Source organism: Gossypium hirsutum, chromosome D07 (assembly GCF_007990345.1).
Source record: "Gossypium hirsutum isolate 1008001.06 chromosome D07, Gossypium_hirsutum_v2.1, whole genome shotgun sequence".
Taxonomy (NCBI): Eukaryota; Viridiplantae; Streptophyta; class Magnoliopsida; order Malvales; family Malvaceae; genus Gossypium; species Gossypium hirsutum.
In genome coordinates this window covers 19147047-19159228 of record NC_053443.1, presented here as the reverse complement: position 1 = coordinate 19159228, position 12182 = coordinate 19147047, and the positions used below count along the sequence as shown (strand labels likewise).

Below are 12182 nucleotides of genomic sequence, written 5' to 3'. Positions count from 1 at the left end.
TCTATCTCCTCGCGGATCTGTACCAGAAACATCCATGTCGTCTAAAGAGACGTCAGCTTCACAGTCATAGAATGTGTTTCTCTCTTCATTCATATCTGTAGTACGTTCATCCTCAGCATGTATTTCTTCAAGAACATCAGCAGCTGTTTGAGCGTCTTTCCCAGTCGCCCGATCTCTTGCGTATATGGCAATAAGCTGGTTGTAGTAAGGGAAAGAATGATGTCTGAACTGAGAGGCTTCTTTATGACTCTAAAAAATGAGGAAATCATATTAGTTATAAGTTTTGTAAAAAAACAAATAAATACTTGAAATACATTTTACCTTTACATAGGATTTCCAAACTGCATCTTCAGCAACAACGAGCTGCCTATGCTCGTCCCAACCAAAACCGCTGTTGTTTTGGCCATTAAACATGTCGTAGACGACTGACCATTCCCTTTTTAGGCACCTAATCCGAGATTCAATATTTGGCTTCGCCTTCAAAATTGCTCTTGGTAAACCAATCCCATCTCTGGCTCAAAATCAGACTTTATCCCCATTTTCAAGAAGTGCATTTATCATATTCAACTAAATCCTAGACTAGGGGGGTTAGTCACAATTCGTCTTGATTCTGAATTTCTTTGAGCTGAAAAGACCTTTCTTTTCTTTAGTTTAGAATCTTCGCTGATGCGTCAGTCCTTTCTTATTGCTTTATTTGAACCAACGTAAGGAAATTCAGATCAGATCTTCTAATCGCTTATGTCAGAGCAGTGTCATCTTCCTTCTTCCTATGGTCAAGCGCTTGTACTCCCGGTATGTCTTGTACTTGGCTTGTGAAGGGAAGAAAGAAAGGCTACATGGTATCTGACCCCGATGACATAGGGACGGTTAGGCTTGTTGGCTGGCTTATGATGGTTTCTTGTCCCAATTCAATCAACATATTCCTTTTTTTGCTCCTGCTTGGTAGCAGGCTTGTGTGCGAGCTTCAAATAACCGGCCTTGAACCCGGTATCAGTATTAAATGTTCCTACATTGTGCAAATCAACCATGCAAGAAACCAAGGTTGCATCTTCTTCTGGAATCCATTTTCTTTTGCTTCCTCGAGAAGCTTGAGAAGAAGCATGTGATTGTGGAACACCTGACATAATTATCTTAAGAAAAAAAACAAATTAACATTATTTACTGTTTTTAATATCATGAATCAAAAGGTGAACAGTTTATAATATTATATCGTTAGTTCAATATCATGAATCAAAAGCTCAATACTAAATTTAATGAAATAACACATGCTGAATGAAAAGATAAGTAAATTATAATTCAACAAAGTTTAGTACAATACAGAATTTTAATCAAACACCACCAAAGTTTCATAAACTAGATACATAAAATAACATCAACAAATTAATTGTAACTCAATTTGTCCCTAAACCTAACTAATTTCTAGATGCTTGCCATTCATCGAACATTTGGTTGGCTAGATCCATCCTCCAAGTAGCCCAAGCATCCGATGGATGAATATTCGTGATATTAGGTTCATCGTCATCCACCACATTAGTAGGTAATCCTTCTCCTACCTCCGCTTCAATGGGATCAATACTTATATGGGTTCGAATAAAATTATGGAGCAAACAACATGCAATAATAATTCTATTGTGCACCCTTACAGGATAAAACGATGGACTCCTAAGTATTCCCCATCTAAGTTTTAATAAGCCAAAGCATCTTTCAATGACATTATGTGCTGAGGCATGTTTCATATTAAAAAACTCTTGCGGAGAACTTGGCTGATAACCCTGACGCCACTCGTTCAGATGATATCGCTGTCCTCTAAATGGTGCAAGAAATCCCTCACAATTTGTGTATCCATCATCAACTAGATAATAACAACCTATAAAATAATTTTTTTAATAAATGATTAATTCAGCACACAAAGTTTGATCTTAATGAATAATTTAAATTCCTCTAACTATACACTTTACCATGAGGAACTTTTAGTCCATGTGTTCTACTAATGGCATCTCGAAGCACCCGTCCATCGGCAACTGAACCTTCCCAACCAGGAAGAACATAAACAAATTGCATCTCAGGTGTACAAACACCTAGCATATTTGTTGCTATGTCACCTTTTCGGGTTCGATATCTAGGTTTATCAACTGTTGGCACCCTAATCTTGATGTGGGTTCCATCAAGAGCACCTAAGCAATTCTATATCACATGATATAAAACCTTGAGTTAGAATACTAATTTAAATCTAAGTCAACTAAATGTTGTACAAGCTATATATAAAACTCAGTCTAATACCTTAAACCATTTCCACCTTGTGTCAGAAGAATCAGCTGTAATTGGCTCCGGCTTTTTAAATAAGACATCTTGTAAGCGTATGAAAGCATTTAAACACTATGAAATGCTCTGCTAACAGTTTTCCCGGACCTTCTAAAGCGATGCTTGATAACTCGATTTTTCAGGTGATGGGAGATGATATGTAAAAACATTGCTACTTGCTCATCAACAAGCATGAACCTTGACGACTTCAATCCCCCTATCAATTCTAACATCTCACATAGTTTAAAAAAGGCAGTTCTATTCATCCTAATTTGTTCAATACAAGTCTCGTCACTAGCATATACAAGCCTCTTCACATAATCTCGTTTTGCATAAAAATCTAAGGTATAGGACCTAATCCTTGGTCTATAAGTCTGTAGGCTAAGGCTGGCACCCATTCTAAATAAGAACCAAATCGCAATTCTACAGATTTCCAACCATATTGTCAATGCAAGACCAATTCTTTTACGCCTCACACTTTGTGCAATTAAAGGCAGACGAGCCATTACTGCAACATATTAAAATTGGAACACACTATCAATGAATTGAAGTTGCAATTACACATTATCAAATAAAAATAAACAATACAAATTTAGAACACACGAAGCAAAAAATTATCTACTAAATGATATCGTTGCAACAAAGTTAGCGATTTTGGTTGGCCAATTTTTTTTTAACAAAAAAAATCCTAAAAAGGATTAAATTGTATTACTAAATAATTAGAAGGTTTAATACTGCAATAAATCTATTTTATTCAAGGGAAGCTAGATCCTTGCTTGCCCTCCCTTATATTAACTATAGTAATTAAGGTATCAAAACTTGTTTATTTTGTAAAGCAACAAATTTATATATAATTTTCCTTATTTTAATTATTAAAAAAGGGTTCAATAAATATGAATTTGGAGACCCAAGTTTAATTAGATTTTCTTCACATGGTAGGTTCAAATGTGAATATTTTCTAAGCAACATTATTTATTTTTATAAGAATGAGGATTTGCTTTAATAATCTTCATTCTCTTGTTTTAAAACTTTTATAACATTCCAAATTTAAATTTCTTTATTAAAATATTAAATTTCTTGATTTTTAATAAAATATTAAAGTCCTTATTTTAAATATTGATTAGTCCTTATTTTAATAAAATATTAAAGTCCTTATTTTAAATATTGATTAGTCCTTATTTTAATAAAATATTAAAGTCCTTATTTTAATTATTGATTAGTCCTTATTTTAATAAAATATTAAAGTCCTTATTTTAATTATTGATTAGTCCTTATTTTAATGAAATATTAAAGTCCTTATTTTAATTATTGATTAGTCCTTATTTTAATAAAATATTAAAGTCCTTATTTTAATTATTGATTAGTCCTTATTTTAATGAAATATTAAAGTCCTTATTTTAATTATTGATGTAATTATTTAAAATCAAATGAATCAACTAAAAATTTACTAATAATCGAGTGCTTATTTATATAATTTAGCAAAAAATATTATAGAATACAACTTATTTTAAAATATATATTTTATCAAGGAATGTTTATTTTTTTTTCGAATTTGATTTTCCGAGTTACAAGATCCCATTAGCTATAAATAATGTATCATTTTATCGATTATATTAGAATTTTAACTTCCACTCTCAAAATAACTTTGATTATTATTATTTATGATTAATAAAATATAAACTTATATATTAAAGATAATGTGACATTAGGAAAACCAAAGAGACAAATTTGTATAATATGGAATCCATTATAAACATAAAAGGCCCTATCTATTTTGTTGATTTTCATTCACTGGCATTCAATATTCATAGTTGAATTATATCAATCACATCTTATTTATATAGAATTAAATGCAGGATTGTGATCCCATTTAATTTCAAATTTATAATATTCTTTCGATTATTTGAAAATCTTAAACAAAATATCCGACATTAACGTACTAATAAATTACAACTTTACTAGTATATGTTAATAGACTTCAAATATTTTATTTTCATATGGAAATATAAGTCTTCTTTTGTACTTTTTAAAAACTGTTCAAAGAAATTTACCAAAACAACCAATTTACTCATATTTCATATTAGAAAGGACCTTTATAATACTTTTAGTAAAACTTCAACATTCTCAAAGATAAATGTAATATACTTGAGTTGAATTCAAATAGTAATAAGTTTAAATCGAAATTAACTCGTCGATGTTCGACAGAAGCAGTTTATAATCAGTTTATAAATTTTTAGCACCGAAATTCGACTGATTTTAATTGGTGTAAATGAAAACATATCATCAATCACACGTTTTGATTTAATCTCCATTTTAGCAAATCAGAAAAATCCAATTTTTATTTTAAGATCTAAATTTATTATTATCTTAATTCACTTATATAAATTTACTATCAATTATTATTAATAGTGAATTATCAACCAAACGGTTTAATCACGTGTATCTCATGTATCTAAGAACACAAATAATGAACATGTCCTGCAAGTAACTCATTTTCGTCACTAGCATATCCATTTTCACATTCTACTGACTAACAAATCAAGAACAAATCAAGTAAATTGTTTTCATATTCTACTGACTAACATAAACAAATTCAATTTCCAGCAGACAATCAAAACAATTTCCAGCAGACAATCAAAACAATTTCAGAACAAATCAAGAACAATATCAATACAAATGCAACAAAATTGAAATCGCCTATAAATTCTTCAAATATGAAGCAAGCAATCTCATATTTCCAGTCAAACAGGCTGCCTTTGAATAGAAAACCATGGCCACACACATTATTTGGGGTCCACTGTCATCTCTTGTTATGGCAAGAGACAACCTATTGTGCCACGATCAAGCACAAAGGCCGAATACAGGGCAATAGAAACGGAAGCACGAGATGTACATATGGTTAGTACAACTCTTGAAATGTCTAAAGCAGCATGTTACTATGCAGTTAAGTTGTATTGCAACAACCAATTGGTAATACAACTAGCAAAGAATCTAGCTTTTGATGCATTGATGCACGAATGTAGAATGTAAAGATGCACTATCACTATACTCATGAGAAAATACTTAACGATGAAATTAAGATAAAACACATTTGATTAAAAAATCAAGTCGCCATTTTATTTATCAAAAAATCAATGGATACAAACTTGAAGAATTTCGTAAGCAACTTAAAATGACCTCAAAATACAATTGTAGTACAAGAGCAAAGGGATTGAAGGGGAGTGTTGCCATCATCACTGGCTCTCTCTCTCTCTCTTTCCAAATTTTATCATCACATTGTCTATTCATCCATAATTAAAATCATGATTCAATAAATTGTATGCTTTCTTATCGTTTCTTTGGTAACATTAATCTTTTGACATCCATCTAAATTTTGTTTTTTTCAATTTAATACCTCCCTATTTGTTGTTTAAGTAATTACATATATTTGCTCCCTCCTTTTCGATTTTCTTTTAAGAGAATGGTTTTATAATGTGACATTCTTTTAAGGAAAATAGTTTTATAATAGTGAAATTATTAGATCATACCAAAATGATAAAGTTTGAGTAAGATTTAATGGGATAGATTAAAGGTAGTATAGAATAATAATGCTTTATAATGTTTCTTTCATACAGCACTGTCAAGATCATCCTTAATCAAGATTTAATCAGACATAAGCAAAAATCGATGAAATTAATCCCAGCACTGTATCTTCCTGTGCTAAATGATGAAGAACATAATAAACGGAATCAATGATAACAGAGACCGAGATAACAAATCTATATTTCAATCCAATACATGCACAACAGATGAAGATAAACATCTCTTTTACTTCAATGATATATGATGACTCAAAAGGAAATAAACAGCAATAGAAACATGCAATCAGGGAAACTAACCTGTACTAACTTGATCGGGGCAGAGATATATGAAGAACAACCTATAATCAGAAAAGGGGAAACCGATTAGGTTAACAGTGCAATAATCGATGAAGAAGTCACTGCACTAACAATGCAGTGATTCGAATCTGCTAAGATGCAAAAAAAAGCTAAAGACACTACAAGGCAACCATTGAAACTAATTACAGAGAGAAAAAGAGAGTTAGAAAAGAAAAGAAAAGAAAAAAGAGAGTTGAAACTCATTACAGTGATTTCATTCCTTTACCTTTCAGTTGCAGTAACCTGGAGACCCACCAACTGAGAGCAATCGAAAGAGTGACAGAGAGAACAAGAAAAGAAAAAGGTCGACTGGTTGAGAAGGCAATCGAAAGAGTGGCAGAGAGAAAAAGAAAAGAAAAGAAACGGAGGGAGCAAATTGGCAGAAAAGAGGCGTAATGGACTAGGAGCAAATCAGCAGAAAAGAAAAGCAAAGAAACAAGGAAGGAAATCGGATGAAGGAACATAAGAGAAACAAAGGGGATCGGGGGAGGGTAAATCATGGAGGTGATGCTAAATCGGTAGCTAATCTGGGCAAAAGAGGGGGAATAGAAATCGGTAGTTTTCACCGATTAGGAAGGTAATGGATTAGGTGCGTTTTACCAATACATCAAACCAAACGACGTAATACACCCGGATTAGGTGGGGCCCACCGATTAGGGGTGTATTGGCTATGCCAATACACCAAACCAAACATGGTGTTACTATTCAAAGATTTACTGTACACAATATCACGTGCACAATATTAAATAAGTATGTATGTATAATGTTTAAAAGATAGACACATTATAGATCCGTGCAATGATAAATTTGGCCACTAATGTTTGTATATTTGTCAAAATTGGACTAATTGTATTTTTATGTCTTTTTTGGCTCCTTTGATTTTTTTTTTCAAACTGCATTTTCTAACAGATTTAATGAATAAATTCAAGGTTTTAATCTTTCTTTTCTTTTAAAAAGTTTCAATCTTTCATATGTTTGTTTATCGATAAGTTTTTCTACTGAGTTAATTTTTTTTTTGATATTTATTTTTATTTTCTATAAATTAAGAGTTATTTTTTAAATTTAATGTATTATTTATTTATCTTATTATTTTTCACATGCAATTATCTTATTGGGTTATCTAAGTATCTTATTATTTTTCACATGCAATTATCTTATTGGGTTATCTAAGTAATAAATTAAATCTCATTAAAAATATTTCACATCATTCCCCTTAACTTTTTAACAGTCATTAAAACGGTTAGAAAAAGCAACTTAAAAAAAAAACAAAGGTTGATGATCAAAAAAGGTTCAAAAATACAATTAAAGCCCATTTTAACAAAATATATAAACGTTAGTGACCAAGCCTTATAGATTTATACTTTTTACTTGTACAAAATTGATGTAAATAAAAAGTAAAAGAATCTCTTCAATCTCTCTCAATTTTAAAGTTGAGTAAATTGGTCCCTTTAAAAAAATAAGAATAATTACTTATGACATTAATGTTTTCTATAATAATATTGTGGTTAGATCCAGTAGAGGGATGGTTGCTTGGAACTAAAATAAGATATACTTTCAAAGAGCGTCACTGAATGGCGGATGGGATGGCTTCACTTGCATTGCATGTTCACCGGTCTTCATCGGATGCTATTTTACGATTCCTTCGTGGTAATTGTTTTGGTGTGGTTTTTTCTTGCTTTGACTAATTAGTTTGTGTATTCTCTTTTTTCAATAATATCACTTTCAAATTTTGAATTCAATTTTTTTTTTAAATGCAATGTGTGACCAAAATGATTTTAAAGGAAATGACATTATTATTCTTTTCCTACTCAGGTTGTATTGATGCTATGTTTTAACATCTATCGCCTGACCCAACCTTTTCAGTTTCCTTCGTTTCACATGTCCTACAGTAACAAACATAAAATTGCAAACATGTGAAATAGAAAACATAAAATTTCTTTTAATGAATCAAGAAATAGATGATACTGGGTACATTTTTTGATCACCTCAGCTGTATTCCAAAGAACATCCTCAACATTTTTAACAACAAAAATTACAGTAGGGTTAAGATTTTCAGATGGGTTCGATTCAACCTAGAATCGAAGACTGTAAAGTAAATGGGTCCTTTCAAAAATGACCCAAGCTCAAGTCCCTCAAATCATATGTAATTTCCAGCATCTGACATGACCTTAGTCACAAGGATCAACAATTCATCCATACCAAAAATTCACCACAAAAAAGGCAGGCTGGCACGCGACTAAGTTCCGAGCATTCTCATACATATATTCCTAATCCAAGCTCTTTTGGGTCTGTTTCAACCATCCAGGGTGGCCTGCGGACCAAAAACTTCAGTTAGAGAAAGAGTGTGACGGGAAGATGGGTCGAGAGAGATTTTAACTTCTTGGACTTACTTATTCATCACAAATGCTATTGCTCCTTCTGCAGCTCGCTTGAGCAGTTCTTCTCTAGCCTCAACTGCAATTCCTTCAGGCTATATAAACATTTTGATGCAACATTTTTAGTAACATTTTAAATATAAACTTAAAGTGCATCTATGTCACCCATTACACATATGTCAGGTACTGGGGCTACAATCCGACACTCAATTGAGTCATGGTAACATAGGTATTTAGTTGTTTTGTGTACCTCTTCTGGGAACCAAACACCAGGTTGCGTGCTTCCCTCAAGAATTGCTACTGCAAAAGCAGCTGTGGCGTTTCCCACTGCCCTGAAATATACGGAATTCGATATTCTTCATATCTATTTTGTGACATCGAATAAAACCATTCTGCGAATGAATTAAACTTGATGCCTTCTACAAGTTACATGTTGAAGGGATTTTAAGGGCAGAGGCTTTATTGAACAAAGTTACTTGTTTCTAGAAGCTTTCTACATACACAGATAGTCTCCTGTGACTAAACAAAGCAAGTGTACTCCGTCCATTTGTGCATTCCAGATCAACCTAGGAAAAGTTTAACAGAAAATATTTGATTCACATATGATCGAGTAGCATAAAACCACTATTGGAATACTATCCGTTAAAGTTTGCTCAGTTTTAGTATCATACCCTCATTGAAACTCGCTCACCGGCAATTCCGTCAACTGCTCGGACTAGTGGATCAAACCATTCAACCAACTGTTGGACTTTGCTTCTGTCTCTCAGAAATTCCTGCAACATTTACTTGATAATAATGGGATGCATTTGTTTAAAGGAGATGAAAACATAACTACTAAATTCGGACTTCGTTGTTAATTGTCTGGTACAAAAGTTGAAGTTAAAGCCTGGAAAGTCACACATTGCTGCCGCCCTTTAACATCTTATCTGAACCAATAGTTGATCGATTATCACTGGTGAACATCAGCCAAGTTGTTATCACTTCCTCTAAGAATTCAAAGCGTGATTGGGAGTTGGGATCTCAGAATTCCTATTGCTGATATTCATTAATTTATACATTGTGCCACTCTCTAAGCCGGAAAAGTGCGGCTCATTATCAAGGATAGTATTAACCATGTCATATGATATAAGAGCATACCGCAGGAAGAAGATTTGTCATGGCTTCCATTCCCCAATTCCAGAAGAAAGGTGCAGTTCCAAATCGAGCACTGACAGTTGGTACTTCTAAGATCTCATGAGCACTCCGTACCTCAGGTAAGTTCCTGCAAAAATAATTCAGTGTTTGTTGTTCTAATGGAAACAAGGTCGCTAGATAGGAGCTGAACAACTACACCGAACAACATTCGATGTGAACTAAGCAGTTAGCACCGAGAACAAAAAAAAAAAATCTATATTCAAAAGTAGATATAAATTGCGAAGAAAATGTCATTTGAAACTTGACATATTGCATGCCAGCATTTTTCTTGAAAGGTTTTTGGACTTGGCAGTCTCACCCATAAATGCCCTGTAGGGCATGGGTTTGAGTCCAGCCATGCACAATCACGCATGGTTTGCCTTTCCAGGCACTCTATGAGGCGCTCCTACTCTGTCCCTTCAGGTACTCGGGCAGAGCCGGAAGATAAAATCCTACGGAACAATACTAGACTTGTTCAGGACTTGAAGACAAGTATAGAGATTATTAAAATGCCATTAGAGTAGAAATGACTAATTCAATGTACTAATGATTCAGACTTATGCAAGAAAGTTTTACCCTAGTAAGAAGAAGACTTTCTTAAGAGAACTTACAACAAATAAACATCTCTCTTTCCAATGCCTTTTCCGAAGTCTACATTGAGCATTCCGGTAAAGGGCTTTAATTTGATTTTTTGTCCTGATCAAATAATACTTAAATCACGTAATGCATCCTATACAGAAATGGTGAGAACTTCAAACTATGTAAAAAAGATTAAATTTTTTAAAAAAATTTCTCAGTACTCACCTTTATTATATGCAACAACTTCCTCGCCAAGCAGTAAAAAACTAGTGGCTAATATAGTTGGCCCAGCACCGCCACTGCCTGCCGTGTAGTAGGAGAACCTGAGAATGCACATTCATATAAGATGTAATAAAATGGAAATAGATTTTCAAGAAGAAATACTTTTGGACTTCATATAAGCATTAGCAAGGTGTAATTACCTTAACCTATCTGGTTCTGTCTTGCTTTCGCTTCTTGCAGCATGAACAAGCTCCGCTGCCATCACTGTCATATCAAAACCATCAATATTCTCTGGGATTAAGATAGAAGTTTAGTGAGCAATGCAATAAGGCTTTAGCTAGTCACTAACTAATGTAGCCCTATTTACTGAAAGTTACATACCAGCAAGTTCTCTGCTCTTAAGTTGTGGAACAAATAGAAAGAATTTCCATACCATTGCTCACTCCAGGATAGATTCCTCCAGTAGTTATGGCTGAAATATTTGCATCAACTGCTCTATCCTTGAACGATTTTGCACGGAACGCATAGTTTGTATCATCGCAAACGTCGAGATATGCAGTCTGTTATGATAAACAAGAACAATTTCCGAGTTATCATATCCGCTTTGTACTAAACCATACAATAAAACATTATGTATCACATAAAAAAAAACACAGGGCACTGAAATAAAGAAGAAATTCATACATAAGAATTACCTTTGCCTCACCTGGGTCTCTATGGCTGCTTCCAAGACAGTACACTTCTGTGACTGTTGAAAAGGTCCTGCAGCATGAACTACAAGATCCACATCTGCAGAAAAAAAAACCATTCTCACTATGGTTTGAGTATCCTAGAACCTTTTCCAGATAAATTTCTTCAAATTTGTTCGACAACATGCAGAAATGATATAGATACAGAAAAGAAAATATATAGATAGTCTCATAAAGAGGCTTCACCACTCAAAGCTGCTTCCAATGAATCTTTGTTGTTAATGTTGACTTCTGCAAACTCGGAATTCTTTCCTAGCGTAGCCACCATGGCAGGACCTTTTTCCCTAGTCATCACGTAACTCCAACACTCAACATCTTAACTAAGAAAATTGAGGAATTGCATAACAAAAGACAGTACAAATACCAAACAACTGATAGGTTTTTTGTTTATATTTTACCAAGCCGAATTGGAACAAAATATCTATTAAAAAAATTGCTTTCACTGAGCTAGCATAAACCAAAATTCCAGAATTTTGCAATCCAGATCGATACCAAAAGACCTTCCATTTTCTTTTTTTCACCTCAATTTCCTTCCATTTTCTCGTCAACCAAACAATTAAAAAACTGGGTTTTGGCACTCTAACCTATTCCTACCACCGACGACAATACGAAGATCCGGGCAAAGCTTGGAAAGAGCAGTGGCAGTAGATCCTCCAACCCGACCAGTTCCACCCAGGACAAGGACCCGAGAGTTCCTTGTCTTGTCCGGGAGTTGAACTCTACTTACGTTGTCATTTTCAGCAGCTTTTGCAGAGGCCATAGCAACAGCTGCTGCAGTCTTAAAGTGAAGCAAAGATGGAGCCATAACTGTAGAGAAAATGAAAATGGGTTGGTTGATTAGCTGCTATCTAAAGCTCTGTTATCTT

At 33.5% G+C, this 12182-nt stretch overlaps 1 protein-coding gene across 2 annotated transcripts; it reads right to left on the bottom strand.

The window, feature by feature from the left end:
* Nucleotides 1–8137: 8137 nt before the first annotated feature.
* LOC107954301 (uncharacterized) lies at nt 8138–12182 on the bottom strand. Of its 2 annotated transcripts, XM_016889812.2 has the most exons (13): nt 11901–12182; nt 11503–11600; nt 11274–11356; nt 11001–11127; nt 10768–10831; nt 10571–10668; nt 10378–10462; nt 9731–9854; nt 9265–9366; nt 9095–9159; nt 8844–8925; nt 8609–8688; nt 8138–8529 (listed from the first exon to the last, which is right to left on the bottom strand). In XM_016889812.2, the coding sequence occupies exons 1-13, from the start codon at nt 12119–12121 to the stop codon at nt 8472–8474; spliced, it is 1287 nt and encodes a 428-aa protein (XP_016745301.1). In that variant the 5' UTR covers nt 12122–12182; the 3' UTR covers nt 8138–8471. The 2 variants fall into 2 exon arrangements, with proteins under 2 accessions (XP_016745301.1, XP_040953601.1); XM_041097667.1 differs by lacking the exon at nt 8138–8529 and having other exon boundaries at nt 8607–8688; nt 8844–8920; nt 11901–12164.

Coding starts and splice junctions, on each gene's coding strand:
- LOC107954301 (XM_016889812.2), bottom strand. CDS start 12,121: ATGGCTCCATCTTTGCTTCACTTTAAGACTGCAGCAGCTGTTGCTATG. Junction 11,128..11,273: donor AAGCAGCCATAGAGACCCAG/GTGAGGCAAAGG, acceptor TTATCATAACAG/ACTGCATATCTCGACGTTTG. Junction 10,463..10,570: donor AGTTGTTGCATATAATAAAG/GTGAGTACTGAG, acceptor TTATTTGATCAG/GACAAAAAATCAAATTAAAG.